Raw genomic sequence first — 26,728 nt, 5'->3', positions numbered from 1 at the left:
TCAATATTCATAAGGCAACGTTTGGGCCACACAATAGTTTAACGATTAAAAAATGCATATCGACAAACGTGCTGAAAGGAAATGAGTAGAACTAAAGGAGAAATTCCAAGTTTCTCAACTTGAGAAACAAATTGTCTCTCAAATGACAAAGTTATTCATCTATATAACCACCACTGGTTTACAAGGTATAAGGGTAAAGTAGCGGTTTTTCCTGTTATATTACTAGTTTAATCTTCTGAGAAACAAAAAACAAGCCTCGAACTAAAGGGAACAAAGGAAATATACGGATAGATCTATATGCACTTGCCACACAAATCACAAAAATAATACTTCGTATATTTTTCACTATTATTATATTCAGAAACACAGTCGTACGAACAGGAAAGAGTATATCAAAATTCCTGCATGAAAGTACACTAGCAAAACGTGTATTTACAACTCTTAAGAACCAAAGTTTTATAGACAACAAATAAGTAGAATCCCTGTATTGCTACCTGCCTACCTCTCAACAAGTCAGATGATCAGTTATTCAACTCCAAATTGATCATTCAAGATACTATCAGATCAGCTCCATTTCTGAGAGTTGGCGGCAGATCCACTCTGAGCAAGAGAGCAGAATTAGGCGCAACTTTGAGATGCAGAACATCAAACAGCTCAGGACATCAAATATCATGCCGGTATCAGGGCAAACGACTAAAAGATGGCTTCAAGCTCAGGACATCAAATATCATGCTGGTATCAGGGCAAACGACTAAAAGATGGCTTCAAAATGTCTCTAATCAACAAAAGAAAAAAACTACTTGCCATTTATATGCTTATTTACATTGAACACATGGTTGCAGGGTGCTTTAAGGATGTACAAAGTGAGCAATTGCAGGACACCCCCCTACAAACCAAATTACTATGATATTATTACTAAGATTATTGTTTTACAATAATAGCAATAATAATAATAGTAAGTAAAATATGTTGGCTCAGTGGTGAGAAGTGTTAGGCTAAAAGCCATTTGGATTTTTACCATTATAAACAATGTTGCCTCAATGTAATATTTTTTTAACCACTTCCACTTGCATGAAACAAAGACCCAATTTTGAGGCCTCGTTTGGTTCATGTGGGAAATAAATTCCTATGGGAAATTCTTATGCATGGGAAATTACTTTCCTTAAAAAATTCATAGGAATTACACAAATGTGTTTGTTTGTCATTGGGAATAAGTAAATCCTAAGAATTGTGATCGATCAAGGGTGGGTTGGGTAAATAATTCGCATGTTTTGTGGGATATTGTAATTTCCATGAATTGTGACTTACTCCATTTTTGCTGTTTAATGTCAACCAAACAAAATGGCCAAAAGAAAATTCATGGATATTTTAAGTGCCTATGGAAATTAAGGGCAACCAAACAAGGCCTCAGAATATCAAATGATTACTCAAATGTCTTAATGAACCATTATCCCCAACAACAAAATTAATCACTTTATATATAAGACTATAAACCAAAACTTTTGTAAGTCTAAACTTCAAATGAGTAAATGGAGGAAATGAAGGAACTCATCATCAATCCAGGGTAAAGAGAGAGGAAATGAAAACACTTATTACCAATCCAATTATTATATGAAGAATTTAAGGGTAGAAAAGCAAGGATTTAGGAGATGCGGTGTCGATATTATATCCATGAAGAGTCAAGGGGTTTTTAATCACTCCATACAAATATAGACTTTAAAGAATTAAGAATAAGATTTTTTTTTTTCAACTTTTTTTTTTTTTCATTTTTTTACTTTACAAGTGGGACTCATGCATGTATTGGCTTCAATACCAACAGTCAACAGATGTGTAATCCATTTGTAAATTTCATTAGATCCCATGCACCAAAAAGAAAGGAACAGAGACACCATAATGAGAGCTTGCAAACATACCTTTGTCTAATTTTTATACTTCCAGTGCCAATCTGTGCCGGTATGCCCATGATGATACGTTCGCCTACTCCTTTGATCTCATCCTTCCTCCCATGTACAGAACCGTTAAAAAGATGGAAGTCTGTCTTCTCAAATGACGACAACGTCAATACACTTTCTTTCATTTCTGCCATACCATATCTTGTAACTCCCAAAACCTTCCCCTATACCAAGAAAGTGAAAATATTATAATAATCCCTTTTCAACATTTGCACAGCAGTTGAGATTCTTGCATTGAAATTAATGAAAGCAAGAATTACCTTAAGTGTCATCGCATCAGCAAGAAGCATCATATGCCGTGTGTCTACATCCATTGCATTACTTTTCAAAACTTTATGTATCTCTTTAATGATACAGCTCCTTGCAGCTTCTATTCCAAGTGTTTGTTGCACTTCCATTACATGATTGCTTTCTGTCTTGCACCCTTTGATTCCACAAATTCCCATCACCTCCCTGAGACCAGTTCTGTCATATCAAAGTACACGGAAAGTTCAGTGACATTTTCTGGGTTAGATAGAACAAAATTTCATGACTTTTATTTTAGGACTTGTTTTTGGATTCTCCCAATTGGGGGGTGATTTTAGGTCTCACAGAGGGGTGAACCCCCTCCCATGAGTTTTTTGCACTAAAGTAACCATATGATTTTTTTTTTTTTTATTCCTTTCAGATGAGTCCTCTGAACTTCTTGATCACCATATCCGAATGAAAAGCTACTGCATTTTAAATTTTCTTGCATGCACTTTAAGTCTAGGTGATATTGAGAATTTGAGCTATTCAGTGGAGTATATCCTAGAAGGGCGCTGCTTTATACTGTTAAAGTAGGCAGAGTATTAATATTAAGAAGGGCGCTGCTTTATACTGTTAAAGCAAGATCTTCAAGTAACCCAAAAGCAATTACTAAACTGTAATACAGAAGAAAGTATAGGCTCTATATCATTCTAGATTTCCAGATTTAAACATACAGAAAATTAAACTCCTCCTCTTTACTTCCCGACTAGCTAGAATTCTACACATTCTTCCACTAAGATTACTAACCTCACCCCCCCCCCCCTTTGAGCTTGATGCTAATGAAATTGTCATTGGACCAACTCATTGATGTGTTATTTCTTTTTTTTACTCCCTCTCACTAGTTTACTGTATATATATATTTTTTCCATTTCTGTTATTTCTTAGAGAAAGTTGGGGAGAGGGGAGCTAAACAAATAGTTCAGTAGATAATGAAAAAACCAACCCTTCAACAATCAAATTGAGCTTCCCAATTTTCCCTCCATCGTCAGCAATAATTGCACGTTCAACTGTAGATATGCCCTGGAGACAAAAGGCATTAGTAAATTCAAACAATTAATCCAGTAAGCATAAAATGAAAAACAAAAAGCCGGGAGAATAGAAAAAGAAAAATTGCAATAGCTAACCGTAATCCTTCTTATTCTCACCTTAACAATAACCATGGGCAGCTTATTCTGCAACTGGTGGAGAGGAAAATATGCACCTTTAATATCTTTACCCTTAAGCTTGACAGACAGCTTATAATCATTAACAACTTTTACTTCCTGCACATAGTTATACATTAGATGCCAACAATTAACAATACATCATATTGATGAAAAAGTAAATTGTTTCACCATCTCGTGATCCTTTGGTGCTATCAGAGATTTTAAAATCTTGCCCTTAACAATACGAGCATCAATAAACAGCTGTGAAGAATTGATTTGCTCCGCATCGAGTTTAATAACTATAGATGCTCCATCATATTTCATTACCAACATTATACTCTTGGAAACCTGCAAAATTTCAAGTGTAATCAAACAACAAAAAATAGAATACAGATTTAAGGTCAACAACACATGATCTTTCCATACAAGAAAACCTTTGCAGCAACATTTGACAGGAGCAAAGCATGGAGATGTAGAACTTTTGGGAAGAGGAATAAGGTTCTATGCTTTTGAAAAAACATGTTAAAACTAACAATCTAATATCCTTCATATCAGCAACATAATTGTATATTTGAAGTGGTAACAAAGGCATCAGAATAGTGAAGGAAACAGATTCATAGAAATAAGATATAATCACAAGAATAATGGTCAAGGCTTGGTACTAGATCTCTCTCTGGCTGAATTTGAGCTTATCACTTGGCACCAAAGGAAACACGTTCCAGGCTTCCAGCCCAGCACCATAGTAGATCTGCTATCTTTTGGTAAAGTTAAGAAAATATTGCCTACATTTCCAGTTTTGGTAAGAGTTAAGAAATTATCCTATAGAAATCAACAGTCTAACCAAATCCATCATGTTTAAAATAAAATTCTCTGTTTAAAAGTTCCTTTAGATTTTAACAATTAGTCATTTAGTTGATATATTTTAGGAAATTGTCAGAAAGGCAGCAGTTTAGCTACAGCCCTATAGATGCTATAGAAAAGTGGAGATATGGTAATGTAAGGCTCAGACATGTTGATAAACACTTGAATGTTTAAATGCTTGTACGTGGGTGAAGAACTTCAAAAAAGTAGGTCACTTAAACAGTAAGACTCAAGCACAAGAACAGATTACAGCGGGCAAAATCCATACTAAAATTTAGAATAAACCATACCTGACCCAACATTGTCTTCTCAATTTTTCCTTTTACAATCTTTGCGATCTCCATACTTTTCTCATCCTTGAGTTTTGCCATAATTATTGGAGTGCTTATCTTTTTGTTTGCATTTATAATTTCATTGATACGTGGAACTCCAAGGGTGATATATACATGTAACTAAGGATTTGAACAAGCACGTAGATGACAACCTATATGGGAAAAATAAAAGCACAAATTAACAAGGGATACTCATCATGCTGGCAACTCCAGCAAAATGAAAGGTTTTTAACGTCATTTGTGTCCCTGGCTCCCCAATACTTTGAGCTCCAATTGCTCCTACTCCAGTTCCAGATTCAATCCATTTTGATTGAAGGCGAGAGATACAGTTGTCTAAGAAAACCTTTTGTATTGATCAACAACCACATATAGGATCAGTGTTTCTAATCACAAATGTACTAAGATCAACAGAAGTATTTTGCATAATATGCAAGAAAAAGAAGGAACTGCCAACACAAAATTTATAGAAATGGCACTTATAAAAACAAAAACAAGAAAGGCAGCAACACAATTTTCTTTTCCAAATTCCCTAGACTATAACAGAGACATGGCACTATTGCATTTGAAGGCCAATATGCATTACTATAAAGATTTCCACATGAAATCATATTCCAGAAATAGAAGAGTAAGAAACTGGATATTACATATTTTTTAGGGAAATTGGATAATACATATTTGTTGTGTACTTGTACGGGCAAATTCTACAATCGTAGATCTAACTATATTTTAACGCATGCCTAATGTTTCATGTGATGATTTATCTAAAAAATCAAATGCTAGGAGCTGCTCAAAATTTAACACTTTACTACAACTGTACAGTAGCCTAAAAAAAGAGGGGGGGGGGATGGGGGGACATGTAACTATGATGTAAATAGCCTAAACCAGTCAACCCTCAAAAATCCATAGCTCTATTTCTTTTCCAGGTACCATTTTCTACACTTCAAGTCAGTCTCTTTTGATCCTTCTTTTCCAAGTCCCAAGAACATTCTATGCAAAACAAAATTGCAATTGAACTCATCCCAAACAGGACTAATAATAGAGAATAAACCAACAAAAGGGTCTAAGTTGATTAATGGATTCCTCTTCCTTATGAAACAAAGTACAACAGCTTATACAAAAAGCATTATTCCTGATTCTAGTCGGGATGATGTTCTATCTGTGAAGGTAATGCATAAAGTTGTATGCAATCTACACACTAGCTAACTCTAGTTCAAACACCAACATTGATCCTTGCACCTTTATACACAAAATCACAAAACTTATATATTCCATTGAAAGGAACAATCACACATGTCATGTCTCATAAAATCTGAAACTGATAAAATTTATTATACAAAAAAAAAGGCCCGATGGTGCAATAATGTTTCCTCTGGCCTCTGCCCAAAACTCCTCAAACAAGTCCAAATAGCAAATTCCTACCTAAGGTCAGACATGGGATAGAAAGAGACCAATGCCAATAGTACTAAGAATGTCACCATGAGATGCTTTCCATAGAGGCCTATGCACTAATGCACCTAGCAGCACACTTTTATATAACCTGTTCTTTCCAAGATCATAATATTCATTGATCCTACACAAATGGCTAAATAACCTAAAAGGTTTTCAAATGGTGATTTTTCAATCCCCAAATTCATTAAAAAAAAAAAAACTACAAGTTGACTCTTTAAAGGCAAGAGTAATTCCATTCGAAAAGAAAAGTAAAAATGCAATGTAGTTTATGACAAATTATATACGTCAAACGAGCTGCAAATCCAAATTTTAAGATCATTGTTGACAGAGTTATGAGAAAGCTTGATTATATAGATGAGTATACAAAAGTATTTGTAATACAAGATTCGAGTAAAAAACATCACAAAACTACGACTAGGTAGTAGGTACAATATATGACCGGGTACATTAGCTAATAATAAGGGATATACTTTGACTATCAAAGTTAGGAGTAGAGCAAGGGATTACAAACTATAAACAATAACCAATAATGATACGCTTGTAGGCGTAAAGTAGGATTTTGCTCATACAAATATACAATTAAATAACACCACAGACATGCTTTAAGTCCTTACTGGGTACATTACCTAGTAGGAGTAAAGTAGGATTTTGCTAATACAAATTTACAATTAGATAACACAAAGACATGCTTTAAGTCTTACCTCTTTGCAGTAGCTTTAGACTAGTGAAACTGCTAATTCAGTATAAGATACCACGGATATCCTATTGGCGGAGGTTATTATGCTTGGAGTTAATGGTTGTTGAATCAATATAGAAAAAAGTTACAAGTAAAGCTAGGTACACCAAAGTGTCATTAGAATTGAGAGGGGACCAAGCAAAAATGTAGTAAATTAGATGGTAAGGAGTTACCCAAACTGAGTATGTTAAGCTCTTTAGATTGATTTTACAAAGAATTGAAGACATTTGCCAACCATAACTTACCTCTAAGGACTAAGATCAAAAGGATAATTCTAAAAGATGGCCATCATACAAATATTATTATAGAGTCTGAATGTTGGGTGTTCAGGTTGGATCATGTTAAATATGAGTATATCAGCAATGACTACATTGAGATGGATGTGGGAACTACCTACGGGATACAATTCAGTATTAGTATTTTTTTGAAACAGTATAATCCCTCCCTCTCATAAAAAACTTCACCCTTGCTTTTCCAAAATCAAAATGATTAATCTTAAACCATTGTTACCTAAATTTGTGTATAAATAAAGTCACCCCAATAAAAATTATAGTAATAAATAAATAACTAATGAACTAAATTAGATATAAAAAGAAAAAAAAAAAATATATATATATATATATATTGGCAATTTGCACAATGAACAAGGAGAGTAAAAGAGAACGTGCATGGATGAGATCCATGGGGCCAGCTTATAAGAAAAATTCAGTTAATGATGATGTAATTCAGGATAGTAGTAATAGCAGTAAAAGCATTTGTATGTGGATGTGGACTGTGGTATAGAATACTAAAGTAGTCTATCTTGTTTCTCATCAACTGCTACTCTGTGGAATATATCCTTTAAGTGATCCCCCTTCCCCTTGTAGGGCTTTTCATCCTCTATAGATACACTGTTTGATTACCGAATTTATTTGTTTTAAATTATTAGAAAAAATACCTTTAGCTGCTTTATAGATACACAGCACCTTCTTTGGCCCAGTTTTTCGAAGAACTCCAACAACTTCTTCTTAAAGGCATCAGACCCAGCACCGTAAGAAGTCACATCATCTTTTGAAAGCCTTTTATTTATAATTTCAGAAATTTCTGAAGGAGATAATTTTTCACTTCTTCCAGCAGGACAAGTAGCCTGTATAAAATTGGCAGATTAGGGAACTGTCACCAAATATCAATAAATTAGAATGAAAATTCAGATATCTAAGCTGAAGCCAAAGAGCATACCTCCACTTTCAAGTGCAATCTCTCAAAATCCAGAGGAAACCCTTCATTTCCTTCCATTTGAGACGGATCCATTCCATCATCACCATACAAAAATTGAATGACAAATCCACTAGAATTTCGTACAGTCATGTCATATTGAACAACTAGGTCCTCTAAGCATTTAATCAGTCTACGAGACATATAACCAGTTGTAGCAGTTTTAACCTGTGAAATTTTCCAAATAACTAGGCATCAGCATAAATAAATGCCATTGATATGAAGTGATAAGTGCACTGGAAGATTTTACAAGATTAAAAGAAATGAAAATGCTAATCATGCACCACAGCTAATTCTTATAAGTGATCAAAAAATCATCTTTCACCCAAGGAAAAAGAGTATGATACACTGAAAAAGGATAAAAATATCTTATGTAAGAAATATCTCTCTGTCATCAAGAATTTCTCATGTATTACAGTAAATCTGTTTTTCTTAGAGTTTTTCAACAAGACTGATTCTTTTACAATAAACTCAGTATGCCTTATTTAATTGATGGTGTCTACTACTAAAAATGTTATATAAATTTTCCTCTAGCTCTTACTGTTTAGATGTAGTAAATTTAATTACTTTCTGGATTCATGGTCTCAACTGCTGCTTTGCCATTCCATGGGTAATGGCTATAGCCAACAAACCGCTCTGTAAATATGTAGATCAGGCTGCATAATTTCACCCCTTACAAAGTTCACCCCAAACAGGAGTTACTTTGAGGGTTTTTTCTTTGTATTATTTTTTATTTCCCAGAAGTCTCCTTAGGGTTGCTAAGATAGTGGTATACTGGTATATATGGCATTTGAATAGACCATGCGTTAGGCTTGAGAAACAATGGCTCTCATTAGTCATCTTAGAAATAAACCAAAAAACAGCAGTATGGTTACTTAAGCATAGAATAAACTAATAGACCTAAACCCACAAACATCACTTCCCTTGGGAAAAACAAAATTAAACTGAAAGCTTCAAAGATAACATCCAAAAAAATATATTGGGAAAAAACCATATAAACCAGAAAGGACATACAGCTGTATCTACAAGACCTTCTCGTCCTCCCATTGTATGGAAAAAGAATTCAGTAGCTGTCAAGCCAGTGTAAAATGAATTCGCAACAAATCCCTTAGCCTGTATATAAATTAGATGAAAAAAAGATTATCATATATGAAACAAAATGCACTATCGTTACAATAATCTAGCACATTGAGGTTTTAAAATAAAATGGTAAGAAGTGCTTCATATGTAGTATACAAGTTTGAAGAAAAACAAGGAAATCTTGGCATTATAAATCCCATATTTGAGGTGTCTACACTTAAATCCTAAATTTGAGAATAACTTTCCCAAATAGGTCACAATGATTTTCTACCTCTATCAAACAGATCAACATAAGTGACATGGTTTTTCATATTGGTTCAGGCATCTACAATTTTTTAAGTATTTTTTTTATTGTCTCCAAACCCCACACTCTTTTCCTTAGACATAAGAATGTTTAGGAACCCCAGCTTTTCACTTGTTTCAAAATAGCATGGACCAACTACATGTATCCTTTTTGCATTCACTTGAAGAGAACAAAAGACTATATTGAAAGATAGAGGATAACAATATATGTACAATATTTTTTCAAACACATGTCCTCAAACCATATAACTCCGTGCATCGTCCCTACTTTTCTCTTGAAGATAACAAGAAACTACATCAAAAAAAGAAAAAAAAAAAAGAGAACAAAAGGGATGACAACATAAATGCGTACAAACTTTTTCTCATGATCCTCAAACCATGTAACATTGCAAAAACAATGCAAAGAGCAAAAGTTCAAGATGAACTGAACAACAAGATAAACTTAAACATACCTCAGGGGCCTTGGATTTTCTATGAAAATGTGGCAGACTGCATTCAATGAAGCCATCTGGAGCTCGACGGTCTCCAACTGCTTGCTGACCAACACAGGCAACCATTTGGCTAATGTTGATTGGTGAACCTTTTGAACCACATTGTGACATTATCAAGGAACTGTTCCTCCAGTGAAGCTCTTCCATACAAACCTAGATACCACAAAAATATAAAAATAATCAGCTTGAAGTGCTTCCTAAATCATTAGAAAATAAGCAATCTTGATCACTTGCTTTACTCTCTCCTTCCAAAAAAGGTGAAGATAAAAAGAGATGATAGAATTAGATATCTCGTGAAAATTATGTCTTCAGAATATAATGGTATCAACTGGATCCAGAAAAGGCTTTGTACATGTTTACCCAGCTTTCAACATGTATGAAATCCTATTACAGACCATAGGAGAATATTGCTAACCATTGTTCTTATTGTAGCCAATCGACAGGAAGTTACCAAGCGTAAGAATTAGATGTGAGAAACATGAGAGGGCTTAAGCACTAATATTATGAGCTAGGTGGATGCAACAGTACATGAGAGGGTTTCTCTTCTTTTTTGAAGAGGTGAGGTTATCTATGGTAACGTGTATTGACTAGTGATTACTAAATATGAATACGTTCACGTTTCGCTCTGCCTGTGTATGTAATTGGGGGGGGGGGGGGGGAGGGAGCATTACCTTTCCCGCTGCTTCACGCATGCTATTTAATTCTCCTGTTATTTTAGCCTCTAGAGTTTGTGCAGCATCAAAGCCAGGCATGAGAGACAGCTTTCCCTCACTGAAGGACTTTATTAGCTTATCACATTCTCCATTTGATATAATGCCTTCCTTCCGGTGAGTCAGATTTTTTCCAGGTTGGACATCATCAATGCCGATCGAAAACCCATGATTACCAATCCACCTAGCACTGTCGGGAAGAAAATAACAGAATATTACATTTAGGCAGAACTAGAAGATGCTTGTTGAGACCTTACACAATGAGAACAAATATCCAAGCACATGAAGAGATTGAATAGGATGACAGAAATGACAATAACAGCAAAGATGATGCTAAATAAGTAAAAATTATAAAATCAAGCCATGCTTATTTTCACTAGACAAGAATTGTTTTCACTATCCTAATCCAAAAATAGATTAATAAATAATGATTACGGCATTAGACCTATACCAAAATTATTATTGTTAAAACTATTTAATTTAGTTTGATCAGATCATAAAAATTTGTCTGATTTGTCTAGGATTTATGTATTAGCTTATTTGCATGTACTGTAATATAAGATTTAGTAAGAACTACCACCCAGCCCACAATACCCTTTAGACTGACTTATGCAACATATGGACAAAAAAAATGAAAAAGGCAGCTTGAGATGATAGTGGGAATATTGCCTTGGAGCAAAAGCTGGTGGAATGCAGGGAAGGGGAATGAGAGTCATCTTTGAAATATATAGAGGGTGTGGAAAGCAATAGTAATCAGAGGATTATTTTTCCTTTTTCATATATTTTCTTATTAAGACTACCAGCTACTCATACATGATATGGGATTATGGGTTATACGTCAAAACGGATGATTATATCATCTTTTATACCTACTATGGGCTATTTAGCCTCACACTAGCATTTTTTCACTATTCCATTAATTTCCAGATTTCATCTATAATGAAGTTATATTAAAAAGCGTGATACATAATTTTCTTTCATTTTCTTCGAAGTGATACCCACTATTGGTAATGGAGGTAGAATCATTCAGTTGTCGAAATTGTGCACATTTAAATGCATATTACTTGAAAATCTGAAATGATGAAAATGAACACAATCCATCATCTGCTAGATAATAAAATGAAAGAATAGTACTAGCCTTAATTTTGCCAGATGATTCATGCAAGCTGCAGCAGCATATGCATTATAATCCCGAAGAAGAACAGAGAAAAGACCAACTTTATTACCATTCCCTGACAATTTCAATAAACGGCTTGATTATTCATGTAAGAGCATAATAATAAAAAGATAAGGGGATTTAGAGACGGATTCTTACATAAGAGTTCAAATAGAAACAAGAGTGACCTCTTTAAAATTAAAGAAAGGCTTCAAAGTAATGTGATCAAGACCAATGGAACATACAGTAACAAATAGCCCAATCCCTAAGCCAAGCTCCAAAAGAAGCAAAGTTACAGAAACTGCCACCATAGGCAATGGCACAAACATGAAGGAAACTCATGTGATGATGAGAGAAATAAAGAGAGAGACATAAAAATAAAAATAAAAAAAGGGTACATGTGATAAGGATAGAGATTTACATAAACCACAAGCCAAAACAATATATGTGTAAATTATTTAAAGCATCCAAAATCAGGAAGTGTAGCATTTATTTGAAAATGTTGAGATATCATCTATCTCTAACTCTAAGGCACCATTTATCGTGACTTTGATACCTACAACATAAAAGTGGTGGGATACAGTCATACGGAGTTTAGATATACAGTGTGATTCTACAACTGCATAGACATTGTTTCCAACGAGACCTTCAATCTGAAAGATAACTGAGTAATGCAAAATAGGACCATTCAGCAAAACACCAAGACATTTGACTTGGTCTATGAAGTTGATAACTTGTCTATCATAGACTTTCAACTTTGTTGCAAATGGATGACAAATACAAACACCAAATAGTGGCTAAACCACAAAAGATCATCAACCCAAAGATACTTAAATTTAAAAACAAATCCTCATGGTTTGCAACATCAACGTTACGTTCATGCCTCCATATAGACTCCCACCTAGAGAGGTCATATATAAACAAAATAACGAGGACTAAACACGAACTATCATAATATAATAAATAAATTATCAAAAAAAAAGTGAAGAAAAACTATATACTCACCTAAGGTAGCTTTTCCTAATTGTCCAGATATCAGCTCACTATTGCGAAAATAAACAAAACCATCATTCGGACACATGGTTTCCTCTCTAATACCCGTCTTTCTGTCTTCAACTCTGGAATAAATCTTCTCTTTTACAGTAAGATTAACAAATACTTTCATTTGCACATGTGGGCACAGCAAAACATCAAATAGCTGTTTACCAGTCCAGAGCTCAATTGGCTGCAACAGAAACACAAGATTTAAATCAATAAGCACGGTGAAGAATAATTAAAGCATGATTAACCGTTTCAATTACCACAAAAAAGATAGAAAGATTCAGAAAAATATCAGAGTCAAAATATCCCGCAACATAGTCAATCAAGTGATCAACTATAATCTTGATAGCTCTTTTGTGAAGGAAAAACCCAGCAAATCTCATAATATAATTCAGAATGGCCAGTAAATTTTAAACATTTTGCAATAATATTTGAGAGCTTGGACTTCTGGGAGAAATTATCAAAATGCCCCATATAGCATCTCACGGGGAATTGAACACCTAAACAGAAAGCCATGAAAGTGTCTCCTTTTTGTTTGACTAAACATGCTTTTTTGGAGGCTAGCAACTATTAATTAAAGAAAAAGAAACATGGAGACAATGAACTAAGAAAGGCTGGCATTAATATAGTTGGTAGAGAATTAAGCAGAGCCTTTTCTAAACTCCTTCCTCAGCTTACTATTAGAACACAGGCTGCTCTTTATGGGCACAAACTCAGCCTTAGAATTGATCATCTCAATAGCCTTAGGCTCGCTTCCCAAAAATCCTGTTCCACAAGGGTTACAAGACTTACGACTTACAAGTGGACCTATTTTCTTTTTCTTTTTACACCTTCATTATAAGGCCCTCGGAAAATTAAGAACTTCAACCTCATTAAATAGCCATTGCTTTCAACCTCCAAACAAATATGACAGCAAATTATGTGAATAAAAAATCAAAACCAAACCTTGATCAATGCTGGTGTTGGCAAATCAATCACATCCATTCCATCTCCCATGTAGGTGCAAATAAGAGAAAACGCTGCACGATCATAAAATGTATACTTCCTTGTAATGAGAAATGACGACGTCAAAAAGTCTTGAGTCGAAGCAACTAAAATAGTTCCATTTTTAGGAGTGCATAGATTGTTTTGCACCTGCAATTAAATTTTATAAAAATAATGCATTAATAGCAAACTGCCCATTTTCTGCTATGCGCCCATGCCCACATAATATACTAGCACCATTCCTGAAAGTTTGGCCACTTACTATTCATAACAGTCAAAATAAAATATTCTTGACTGCATTTAATGAATAATATAAAAGAAACAAAACAGCATGTAGGATGTAAGAATAAAAGTTTAAAAAGGGTGAAATGGTGTAAGAATAAGGTGGATAAAGTAAGAGAGATCGAATAAAATAGTGGGTGGGACTAAAAGATAGGTGAATAAAGTAAGAGGGAGTGATCAAAAAGATGTAAATATTGTGGAGTAAGGGGGTGGGGGGTAAAGTATTAATATGGGGCCAATTGACCATATTGGTATATAAGTTAACACCCTTATGACATATTGGTATATAAGTTATTGCCGGCGACATATTGGTATAAAAATTAACATGTGGCGACATATTGGTATATAAATTAACAAATTGTGACATTTACCCCTATTTTTTCTTCGGATGAAAGAGCGTGTTGTATACTTCAAAAATTTGTTTTAATTACTTTTGCAATCTTATTTATTATCATAATATACTTATTCAGCACCAAATAATAATTTTTCCCTCTTCCCTTCCAATACAATAACTTTTTGATAAATCAATCAAACGATAAAACCCCAAAGAAAATATAATAAAAAAAAAAAAAAAGAATCTACCCTTGTGATGCTTCAATGACCAATGCCCTCAATACATTCAAGCTTAAATCCCTTTGCTCAAGCTTTCCTATTCGTTTTCCCCTAGCTTCTTTCTCATCACTTTTGGGCTTTCAACTTTTTTTTTTTTGGATTTTTACTTCATAATTTTTTAAAATTAATATAAAAAGTAGAGAAAAGTAAAAAAAAAAAAATAAACAAAATGTCAAATAATAGTTATTAGCACTAAAATTAAGCGCGTGTATCATACGCATATCCTCCGACGAGAAAATAGGGGTAAATGTAGCAATTTGTTGACTTATATACCAATATGTCGCCACATGTTAATTTTTATACCAATATGTCGCCGACAATAACTTTTATACCAATCTGTCATAATGGTGTTAACTTTTATACCAATATGGTCAATTGACCTAACAAAAAGTGAGTCAAACTTTGTAAAACAAACCAAAACAAAAAGTGAGTCAAATTATCAAGAACAGAAGAAGTGTCATTGTTCAAAAAAAAAAATAATAATAATAATAATATAAAAAAAATTAAAAAAATTCAATTTGAGACTGCTAAAATCATGAGGAATTTGATATTTCATTCACAACTTAATTCAAGAAGAATCTACTTATGGGGCATATGCCTTACAGGTTAGTGATAAACAGTGTATAATATTGGAAATCAAGTTTACCGCCATCAACGTTAAAGCCTCTGCTCTAGCCTCTTCATTTTGTGGGATATGAATATTCATCTCGTCACCATCAAAATCAGCATTGTAAGGATTGCAAACAGATTCATTGAATCTCAACGTTTTCCATGGCATTATTCTAGCCTACAAACATTCCATTTATGAATCAATACGGGATTATTGGGCATTTATTACATAATTTTTTTTAAAAAAAAAGTTAGAAATTAGCCTTCACCCTATGGCACATCATAGACATCCGATGCAAACTTGGTTGCCTGTTAAAAAGAAGAACATCACCATCTTCCAAGAAACGGTGAACTATGTCACCAAAATTCAGTCCATCAGCTATTCTTTTTCTATTACCAAATGACAAATCCCTGCATGGAAGCGCAGACAACCTCACCAGTCACTAGGATATTCCAAATCCAATTACAGTTTATACAATTTGCATGGTTTTCAGAAATGCTTACCTCTTATCACCATTGGATTCTACTACAAACTTTGCACCTGGATTCTTCTTTGGCCCATTTCGCACACACTGCTTCAATTTTTCTATGTTGTGATGGTTGACAAGCTCGGGATAAGTCAAGATTGTTGCCATTAGTTGTGGAACTGCAACCTGCAAGAAACAATTGTCATTTTTGTCTAGTTTGTATCACATAAAAATTAATAAAGAATCAACAACTAGCTGCAAAGTAGAAGTTATATATAAAAAAAAAAAGATCTAGACCTCTGTAATTTTCAGATTAGGATCAGGAGATATGACAGTCCTTCCAGTGAACTCAACACGCTTCCCTGACAGGTTTTCAAGAAAACGTCCTTGTTTTCCTTTTAAGCGTTGAACAAACCCAGACAATGGTTTTGTAGATTGTAGTGAAGCAACACGAACATCGCTGTTTATGTATTGAGCAACTTCAACTTGAAGATAATTCCAGTCATCCTGAACAAAATTTAATCAGTACAAATTCAGATATGCCAACATGCTTACATGACCAGTTCCCTACTTCCCTGGAAATGATAAACCCATTTCTTCCACCAAAATTAAATTTTAAACTAAAATTGCAGAACACCTTGATTAATAAATCACAAAACTATCACTAAGGTAATTTTTCAACATCAAAAGTAACGGAAAGTTTTCCAATTACAATTTTACTAAATAGTCCTTTATTGCTTGTTTCGGGTAAAGTAGCTAAGACATCAGTTTCCCTATAAACTAAGAGTTAAGAAAAAAAAATGTCTTAGCAGCTTTAAAACATCGTACAAACATTTAGAATATCACCCTCCCTACCCTCCCCTCCCCCCTACCCCCTTCCCTCTTTTCTCCCAATCCAAATCTTGCTACATGCACCATATTGCTACATGGAAGCATGTCTTAGTGAGATAATTAAGCCCCCCATTTTTAGCAGAATTCATTGCATTGCTGTCCATTTTTAGCAGAATTAAGTTTTTTAATTTTTGGGAGATGACAAGAATACAAGAGACAATTAAGATGAATATTTCTATCATCCAAATGTCAGAAGCTTTGTATTGAGTAGTAAATTTTGTGCTTTACATAAGCAGCTTTATGTTTTAGGAAATCAAAGGATATATATATATATATATATATATATATATATAAGCATAAGAAGGCCAGGATTTCTCTGGAATGAAAAATTAACAAACTATAAAGCATTCCAGAGTATCTAAGTATCACTGACATAAGCCAGGAAACACATTTCCATAGGAAAAAACTACAAAGAGGCAAGAGAACCCACTCTGTCCCACTACGTCTTCCTGCTAGAAGTTCTTCCCTGAAATGTCCAACCATTTGTTTCCAATCACAATACCAAAAAAAAAAAAAAAAAAAAAAAAAAAAAAAAAAACTTTTTTCTGAATCTAGCTTCAAAAAACATTATTGTACATAGGCTTTGATCATAAAATTTAGATAGCTACAGCAACAAAATTGGAATATGGCCAGGCCAAGTTCAATGAAACTCTTTTTATTTGTTTGTAACCATTAGCTACTTAAAGTCATTGAAGCTCATAATGAAAGGCTTTATGCCTTCATGTACCTATTTCATAGTATTAGTTACAATACAATTCAGATCCTGAACATGGAGAACTGATCCTCGTCAAAATAACAGCCTAATTCTAAGAAGAGCATTTTAAAAAAAATTACAATTATCTCACCAGAAAACGAAGGCCGTCATATGAATCTTCCATTGTCTGACGAAGGCAAGCATTTGCTTGAATAATTCTCTTTAGCCTCTCAGTAATGGGATTTTCATTGCTGCAAGGGTTGATAATGCAGGTTAACTGTATAAATAAGCCTGAATTGAAATGCTACTTGACTGCAGAAGGGACCCCTTGTCCAAAAATTATGGGAGAAACAAAAATTAACGGCAGAAAAAGGCATTGTAACAAATATATAAATCCATAGATCCAACCTTAAAGTTCCTCCATCCACAAAAATGGAAGGACGAATGGCCACTGGAGGAACTAATATGTTGGTAAATATAAGCTTCTCTGGTCTATCAGCAAGACAGAGTAGCTCACAGTCCTGCAAGTTTTTTTTTTTTTAAAAAATATACATACATAATTTAGAACAAGTTTGAAACCTTTATTCATCAAAAAGACTCTAAGAAATTAAATTGATTTATTGCAGTCCTCACCCTTTGTTTCACAGTTAGTATACTACTTTCTAATTCAATTAAATTCAGTTGATTACCCTAAAAGTCAGCTCTCAGATGAGTGCAAGTATGTGTTCTCTTTTACTTTTCAATAAATGTCATGGAAAGTCAGAAGGTCAATCACTCCAAAGATAAATGGAAGCAGCAACATATTATCAAAACATTCTTTCATTTCGGATAAAGCTTGTATATACTAACTCGAAAACTTGGAGCTTAATCAAAAGACTAAAGAATCTATGGCTCTGTGCACCCTAGAATAAGGCAACATAACCACTTCGTAAGAAATAAATAACTAGTTTCCTAAACCAAGTAAACTTCCAAAAACCAAATACCTAAAATTATATTAGCATATATACATATACGAGACAAAATGTGTCAGGCACATAAAGACAAGATTTCACCTGATCCAACATTTGGTTGAATAAGAAGAGTGCATCATGTGGATGTATAATATTACAAATGGATGTTTCTCTGCCTTCATCAACACTATTCTGATTTTGGGAACAATGAACTACCGCCAATGGTGAAGCACCCTTCGTCACTTTTCCTGAAAAATATAAAATTAGCTGGAAACTATTAGTGAACCTTCCCCATAGAAAAAGATATCATCTATCCATCAACACTTAAAACAAGTAACAGATAATAATAATCATATTGCAAAAGGTGTAGAAACGAAACACCCATTTGTGAACGCAAAAAAGCAAACAGCACCCTATCTTCTAAGGGTCGAATGTGCTTTAGGGGTATGCCTTTGTGGATAATTAGTCTTTTATGAGTTAAGACCTTTGATTACCAGATTGCAGATTTAATACAAAAGAAGTTTTACAAAAATTAACATTGAATAAAGCAGGCTGCACAACAAGAGTACTTAGATAAATTATTGACTCTGCCTTGAATCACAGTTGGAGATTAGACCTGATTAATACCTTCAGTAAATTACTAAGTAGCTATTCATATGCTAAACTAATCTAGGCTTGCTTAGAGTGCTATGCTAGCTCTAGACTTAGAAAAACCAAGGAACATAATTCATTTTTTTAAGGTGTTGTGTATTTTCTACCGAGAACCCTAAATTACAAAACTGCTCTTGATGGGACTTTCGTACCAATGACTTTTTTTTTCCGACTGGAATATAACATATCCCAATTTGGGGACAGTGTCAAAAGTCAAATGAGATGTTTCAGAGCCAAAACCTACATTTGGGAGAACTTTAAATATCTTGGTGAGTTTGTATGTGTATGTGGGGACTGGGGAGGAGGGGGAGGAAGGGAATGGGGGGCTTGTGTAAAATATCTAAGCAAGTTAGAAGAACTTTAAATATCTTCGTGAGTTCGAGGGGGGGGGGTGTATAGAGAGGAAGGAAATGAGGGCTTGTTTAAAATATCTAAGAAAGTGCAATCGGAAGCCTTTAACTAGTCGAATGTTACCTTGAGGAGGTAACAAGATTACATAGTATATCCTAAAAAAAAATGTTTCCAAGAATCCAGGAAGCATATTATACATTTTCTTCGGGTGTAAAAGAGTATAATGGGGAAAAAATCCCTTTCAGAAGATAATTTTCTCAGTATCTGTTTGGTCGGTCACAGTAGTTGCTACTTCACAAACAATTAAGACTGCAAAAGACCAATGTACAAAGAGGGAAAAGCAGGGGGAGGGAGACAAAGATACAGATATTAAACGTACACAAATAGACAGAAGTGTATCCACTCTTTTACAAGCTAGGGATGAAGGATCATACCATTCACATGTCCGCATCTGGAGCAATTTATTTTTTTTAAGTTGGAAAACCTCTTCATAATCTTTTTCTTCATATCAATTTTGTGCAATACATCAGCTTTCCTCTTCTTTTTCAAATATTCTAGACGATCTTTCTCAGGTAGCAGAATACGTGAACAAGACTGACAGAAAAAGAACAAGTATATAAATTTGATATGAAATGCATGACAAGGAATCAAATAAAGATTTACGTACAGAGACGAACAAGAAAACTATAATAACATATTTCTCTGTATATCTTGCTGGACCATCATCGTGACTACATTATCACATGCGCATGCGCTCACACACACAAAGAGCTGAAATAAATTTTATCATCTTGCTAATGAGTAATTCCCGTTCATACTTCTTCTTGAAAAATTTAAAAAAAAAAAAAAAAAAAAAAAAAAAAAAAAAAAAAAAAAACACTATGAACTCACTAATGGGTAAAGAGAATAAGCTCTAGAAAACAGTTCATAAAATTTTGATTTTAAAAGTCAGGATGTAGCAAAAAGATTTTAAAAAGAACAATGAATTCACTTGAGGTTTGAAGAGAAGAAGCTCTAGGAGATAGATCATAAAATTTTGAATTTAGACGTCAAGAAGTAGCACGGCCAGGAAAAAAAAAAAAAAAAAGCTATACATTTAACCAACAATCACGAATTAACTATTTACATTTGTATTTTTACTTTCTCAATTTTTCCCCTCAATACAACTTATCCCAACAAATTCTATGCCATAAAACTCCCATAATCTTTCATTCTCCTCGACTACACTCCTCTGATGAAAGCATAATGATTCTCCCCATTTGACATGATATAGACATCATACATTAATATCCTGAAAGTTATGCTGTTTGTAAACTTAGCATACTGCAGTAATACACCAATTCTAGGACGGAATACTACAGTATGCATGTAGGTCAACTGGCATCAATCCTAATACTCTGAGCAAAAACTCCCTAATGCACAAGAGGCAGCCTGCAAGCACAGCATTATTTCAACTTGCCAAAAACTAGCATGCTTTTCCAGCAAGATCCATTTGAAAATTGTTAGATTTCAAAGCACAAAAGGGTGAAAAGGAGAATCAAGAACCTGAGAGCAGAAGTCAAATCTATAGAGATATACAGCATTACAGCGTAGAAGATACCTTACAAATACACCTCAAAACATCTCGAATGGCACCGATATATCCAATATTGAAAACAGGAAGGGCAAGAGTCAGATATCCATAATGACCTTGACAGTTTTCGAATTTTGCATGACATGTTGCACAAATACCAGCCATTTTGTTGGTAGGCCCCTAACAACATAGAACATATTAAGTAATGACTGGAAAAGCATACACAATTTAAAAACAAATGGCCAAGCATATCAAGAGGCTCCTCTACTAGTCTACTCCATAGTCCTCATACTAATTCCGAGATCAGTAAGATGTTCCTTATGATCACATGGGTTAAATCTTAAATGTGTAATCAGTTCTTTATGTACCTTCTTATTTTGGTTGTGTTGAAGCTTATTCATTGAACTAGAGGGAGTGTTAAATACACAATGACAAAATGAACCTACCAATTTCATAAAATATAATGGAGTTATATCATTATATATTTTTTATCACTCTGTTTTTCAGTATCATATCAAGAAAATGTTGCTAAACACAGCTGAGTACTATTTTATACTTGTATAATTTATCGTGACTAATTGTAGATTTGTAATGTGACATCTTGAAATATGACACTTTAAAATATTGAATTCTTATATCATGATTAACCTTTTTAGCATCAAGTCAATTATAATTTCACTATTATATTTTGTAATCGACTTCCAATGAATTTTTTCAAAGGTTAAATTTTACACTTCTAGTAGCAATTTTCCTTCAAATTATATTGAGTCACATTATATTGAGTCAAACATTTTCAAAAAAAAAAATTGAGTCACATTATGATAATTGTGTTGTGTGTTGTGTGTTGTTACACTTGTATTAAAAAGGTATTTACTTAATTTTACTTCTAACAATATCAAAATAATTCCACTAATTGGTAAATCTATTTACAGTGAGGACAATAGCGCTAATAAACCCATAGCTTGTATAAGTATATGACACGTCAGCATTAGCACCTTTACTGTTCATGTCTTATTGACTTATTGGTTTTAAATACGAAGTATAAAAATGGTATACATAGCCCCTTGCGGCTATATATAAAAAGCAAAATGCGGAATAGATACATAATAATATTCATCCATTATACTAATCTACATGGGATATTATCATGCCTAAAAAATATTTACAACCCTAACGGCTACATATATCATTACCCAATATATTTTGCCTCGCCCTATGTACGACGCAAAAACACAAAAAAATGCTCAGTATAGACGTATAGTTATAGTAAGATTGTTCCGTCTTGCATTTCCTTACATATTTTGCCGCCCTAATGCTTATATTTTGAAGAATGAAATCTAAAACGTAAAATCAACAACCTAGAACCCAAGAATTCAATGGTAAATTACTAAAGAAAGAGCAAAATCAGCAGAAATTTATGAAAGAGTAAGAAATTTCACCATTTTGGGGTCTAATAGACCGTTAGCAATCGGCCTTTTTAGTTGATCATAATAAACTCCTTGGTAAACTTCAACTTCAGCAATTTTACTGATTTCTGATGCCGAAAACATCGAAAATTTGACGCTTTCTCTGCATTTCAGTCAAAACGTAAACGCAAAATCAAATTCCGATTTACTTTTTATTTTTTTTTGTTTTTTTGGTATAATGTGAACTACAATTTCAAAATAATTTTTTTTTTTAAAAAAAGTAAAAAATACTGACATTTTACTAGCATCATCTTCCGGGATGCATGGCTGCTTTGTGAACTGAACTGTGTTGCATGATTCATCGTTCAGCTGAATTCCTACCGGAATTCTGGAATTCCGACAATTCTCCGGCGGAAGAGACGGAAATGAGAGAGGTTAAGAGGCGGAGTGAAATGAATGAAGAAAATAAAAATGAAATGTAGGGGTTAGGGTTTGAACCTGGGACCTCCCGGTGTAAAACTTAGTATTTGACCACCACGTTATGTATAGCAATCTGTGCTATGCGAATTTTTTTACTATTATCTTTGTTTTTTTTTTAAAGTAAGATACATGGAATAGATTAAGAACGTCTTCTCGTATGACTATGCCCTAATCTATCTAGAAAGAAAAAATAAGAAACTTTGCTATCCATAAAAGAGTTAATAATTTGGTGCGTCGGAGGAGAATACTCAAGAGAGGTAACATAATTTGACGTTCGATTTCCTTCAAGGTAGATATGCTGGGATTTGAAGACTGAGAAAGAACCCAAAATACTCTTGACGTCACCCGTCATTAGCTAGAGCTTCCATGGACCATGGGCAGGTTATATTGACCTTGTAAAATATTAGTAATTGTTATATTAGCACATTCAATAAAACAAAAGGAAGGTCGGTCATTACGAAGGACAATGGTTTCAATAAGAAAAGTCGGGCAAGAGCCTAAAGTATAAGTATGACTAGCAATATGATTCCCTAAATGGTTCCCTAATAACAATGCCAATAGAGGCTGAATTAATAAGGGCGAAACCATCAAAATTGATCTGAGCTTACAGTAACCCACTTGGAGGGGACCAAGATATAATAGTAGGAGACGACTGGTTGGAAGGTGGATGTCATCCAAAATAGAATGAGCCTGTCATTCTTGAAATAGAGAAAAGGCACGAATATAAATACATTAATATTGGTCTTAGAATTTTTATTTTATTTTTTTAATAAGAGCATTATGACATTTATAAATACTCCAAAAAAGGATGGCAATCTTAGGTAGAGAGCGGGGAGAAGCAAGCTTGAGAGACCGAAAAAAAATCTAGGATCGTAGTAGAAGATGGGATTAGACCTACCCAATAAATACGAACATAAGCAGAAGACCAAAGATTTATAAAGAAAAGGCATAGATGGTATAAGTGATGTTGAAACTAAAAATGCACATGATAAAACGCACAACAAGAAGGGACATTAATATTTCGGGAGACTAAGGATTGTCTAATAGGGAGACTATTCAGAAAGATTTCTTATAAACAACTTTTATTATTGGGTGGAATTAGAGCTGTCAATTTGGATATTCAAGTCAGGTTCGGGTCGGGTCAAATCAGGTTTTGAGTTGAATTGGGATCAGGTTATGTCGGGTCAATCTAGCCTCATATCAGGTTCAAGTTCAGGTCGGGTCAATTTTGGTTAAGATTATTCCAGGTCGTTTACCTATACGGGTATAGGTTGGGTTCAATTCGAGTCAAATTCAGATCGGGTTCAATTTCAGGCTCTAATTGGGTCGGGTACTAATTCGGGTTCGGATTGTTGTTGGGTCGGATTAAATCGATTGATAGTTACTATCAGATCGGGTGCGAGGTTCGAGTTTAGGTCATAAAAAATTGGATCAAATCGGTTGTCGATTAACATCAGGTCGATTTAGGTCGGGTTATAAGTCACTAGTTTCACCCCATTGTTTGGGTACAGATCAGGTTCAGATCAATGCCGATTCAGGTCGAGTTCTCGAGTCGGGTCAGTTTTTGACAGCTCTGGGTGGAATGTCTAAATTACATATCTAGTAGAATTTTCATTTAGTAGAAGACGAAATAGAATTGTGGGCCAACCAAGTGGCTAATTTGGCAGTAAATTGACCATTTTTAGACAAACACCAACATGGTTCATTAGGATCAAGGGAAGAAGGGAGGGGGATTCCTTTGACAATATGGACAAGGTCTTGAGGGAGGAGTGGAGGACTAAAGTAAAAGGGGAACATTTCAAGCATTATTTTCTAGAAAAAACATAGTAACATCAGTATTAGAAATATGATTTGGTTCAAAAACTAACAGGACAATGATATTAGTAGCACACCAAATATCAGCCCAAAAACCCCAGTTTGGTTAATTATTTTGTTAAAGTAGTTGACTTGGTTCTATAAAATTTGATTGTAAATTTACAATTTAGAAGATGAAATACTAATTATCTCCAAACAGCAAAGCAAATTCAGGATTTATACATCTCAATTTTTCCTAATTAGAAATTTTGAAATTGAATGTAAATATTTGCAATTCTAGATTTAAAATTAACCATTTTAAATTAAATCCTTGTATCCAAACACTACCTAAGGTAATTCGTTGTTCTAAATTAATCATCACGCTCTCTATTTAAACTTGTGCTAATTTAATCATCACACTTCCTTTTATGAATATGATCAACTAATAGTATTCAAATGAAATTATTAATTTAATGTCGAACACTTTTGTACGCAACAACAAATACAAATAAGAGGGAGCCCACTAGATGACCAATGACCTGGTTATGAGAAGAGATAAAGAACTTTTGGTATTAAAAAATTAGAAGAAAAAAATAAGGGGGGAGAGATGGTGATGACCCGGTCATTGGAATGACCAAGACAAAGCTTCGATGATCATGAGTATAATAGTTGACGAGTGGCAAAATACTATTAGAAGGAAATGGGAAAGAGAGAGAAATTGTTATTTACTATTACCTATCATGACCAAAGTTATATTGGGCAACTATTGGTAGTCATTGGTCAATGGTCATTGTTAGTCATGTGACTTGGTCATGGATGAATGGAAAGAGAGATAAACTATTAGTCCATGACCTAGATTTTTTGGTCATTAAGTGAGTATGACCTAACTAGTTAAAACTAACATCTAATGCAGCTGGTGTTAAAAAAAATAAAAATAATAATAAAAAAAAATCTAATGCAGCTATCAAAATTAACTAGTAGATGCATACTTGTATAGCAATTAAACATGCAATTTTTATATACAAAAAATTGATTACTTTGTATCAAATATCTTTCCCCTGGTAATCCAGAAGCAGACCCACTTGTGGTCATAATGAGTCATTGGACACAGTGTATTTTTTTGTAAAAATTATTTATCCGTTTATACCTCCAGTATATTAAAATCGAAAATATCAATATCAACATACATATTAAATTACCAATCAATTTATTTTTTTTGGAGTATCTTTTTATCTTGGTCCCTACCACACTCACAAAATGCCAAAAATATTTTCAATTCCCAAACTATCTCTTTATAATAAACAACTCTCTCTCTCTCTCTCTTCATGCCATTCACCAATCTTTTACGTAGTATATAATTGCAGAGTCAGTTAACTACAATCCTCCAAAAGCCAGATTCTCAAATCTCATGCATTGGTTTTTTTTTAAATTTATTTTATTTTATTTTTTATTTCATTTTTTCTATAACCTTCAATATAATAACTTCCACTTCTCCATTTTTTTTAATAATATCCACTTCTCCATTATTTCTAATAACTTTCACATCTCCTATTACATGTTACGTATATAAACTCGACCTGCATAAGTTACGACATTAACCCGGATTGACCCGACTCAAGTTGTTAAACCGCTAATTTAATTGACCAACAAATATCATCTTCATAAAGCCAAATTTCAAAAACAAATCTAATAAGCATGATGATGAGGGAATAAACAAATCAAACGCAACAAACATATTATATATTATGCTATATAAAAACTTAAATAGATCAAAGCTTATAATTTTTTTTTTGTTGTTGTTACTTTTTTATGATTGCAGAATCAATTCACCACAGTCCTTCAAATCCCCAAAACTCAAATCTCAAATTTTTAGTTTTTTATTTATTTATTTATTTAGTTTTACTTTTACAGACCAATAACTACCCAAGTACCTATCCCACTATATTATTTAATTATTTTAAAAAAACATCAATAAGGATTAAGGACAATAACTACCCATCCCAATTGATTAGGGGATTTTGCTCCCACCAATCGGAATGCGCCACGTGGGCCAATCAGGTCCTGCCAAGTGTTCCCCAGTTGGACCTCTCAGGGCTTGCCACGTGGCACACGCTTATTCGTCCGCCTTGGACCTATTATGTCATGACACGTGGCATACTCCATGCCTAATGGAGAAGTCGGCCACC

At 33.8% G+C, this 26,728-nt stretch overlaps 1 protein-coding gene across 1 annotated transcript; it reads right to left on the bottom strand.

Moving 5' to 3' along the window:
• Positions 1-318: 318 nt before the first annotated feature.
• On the bottom strand, positions 319-22,412 carry LOC110688687 (DNA-directed RNA polymerase III subunit 1-like). The gene is made up of 25 exons (XM_021865425.1): positions 22,302-22,412; positions 20,890-21,042; positions 19,724-19,883; positions 18,390-18,535; positions 17,746-17,858; positions 17,489-17,588; positions 16,050-16,259; positions 15,790-15,938; positions 15,555-15,696; positions 15,323-15,463; positions 13,744-13,932; positions 12,763-12,982; positions 11,740-11,833; positions 10,563-10,791; positions 9,853-10,044; positions 9,032-9,130; positions 7,982-8,185; positions 7,701-7,889; positions 4,774-4,921; positions 4,537-4,688; positions 3,575-3,733; positions 3,386-3,502; positions 3,184-3,260; positions 2,213-2,417; positions 319-2,116 (listed from the first exon to the last, which is right to left on the bottom strand). The coding sequence occupies exons 1-25, from the start codon at positions 22,410-22,412 to the stop codon at positions 1,820-1,822; spliced, it is 3,996 nt and encodes a 1,331-aa protein (XP_021721117.1). The 3' UTR covers positions 319-1,819.
• Positions 22,413-26,728: the final 4,316 nt, after the last annotated feature.

Source organism: Chenopodium quinoa, unplaced genomic scaffold (assembly GCF_001683475.1).
Source record: "Chenopodium quinoa cultivar QQ74 unplaced genomic scaffold, ASM168347v1, whole genome shotgun sequence".
In the NCBI taxonomy this organism is placed as follows: Eukaryota; Viridiplantae; Streptophyta; class Magnoliopsida; order Caryophyllales; family Amaranthaceae; genus Chenopodium; species Chenopodium quinoa.
Note: the sequence above shows the minus strand (reverse complement) of the source record. Positions and strands in the feature narration are given on the sequence as shown.

Coding starts and splice junctions, on each gene's coding strand:
- LOC110688687 (XM_021865425.1), bottom strand. CDS start 22,412: ATGTTTTCGGCATCAGAAATCAGTAAAATTGCTGAAGTTGAAGTTTAC. Junction 11,834..12,762: donor ATTAGGAAAAGCTACCTTAG/GTGAGTATATAG, acceptor TGAAATTGTCAG/GGAATGGTAATAAAGTTGGT. Junction 3,734..4,536: donor AGAAGACAATGTTGGGTCAG/GTATGGTTTATT, acceptor GAAATTTTGCAG/GTTTCCAAGAGTATAATGTT.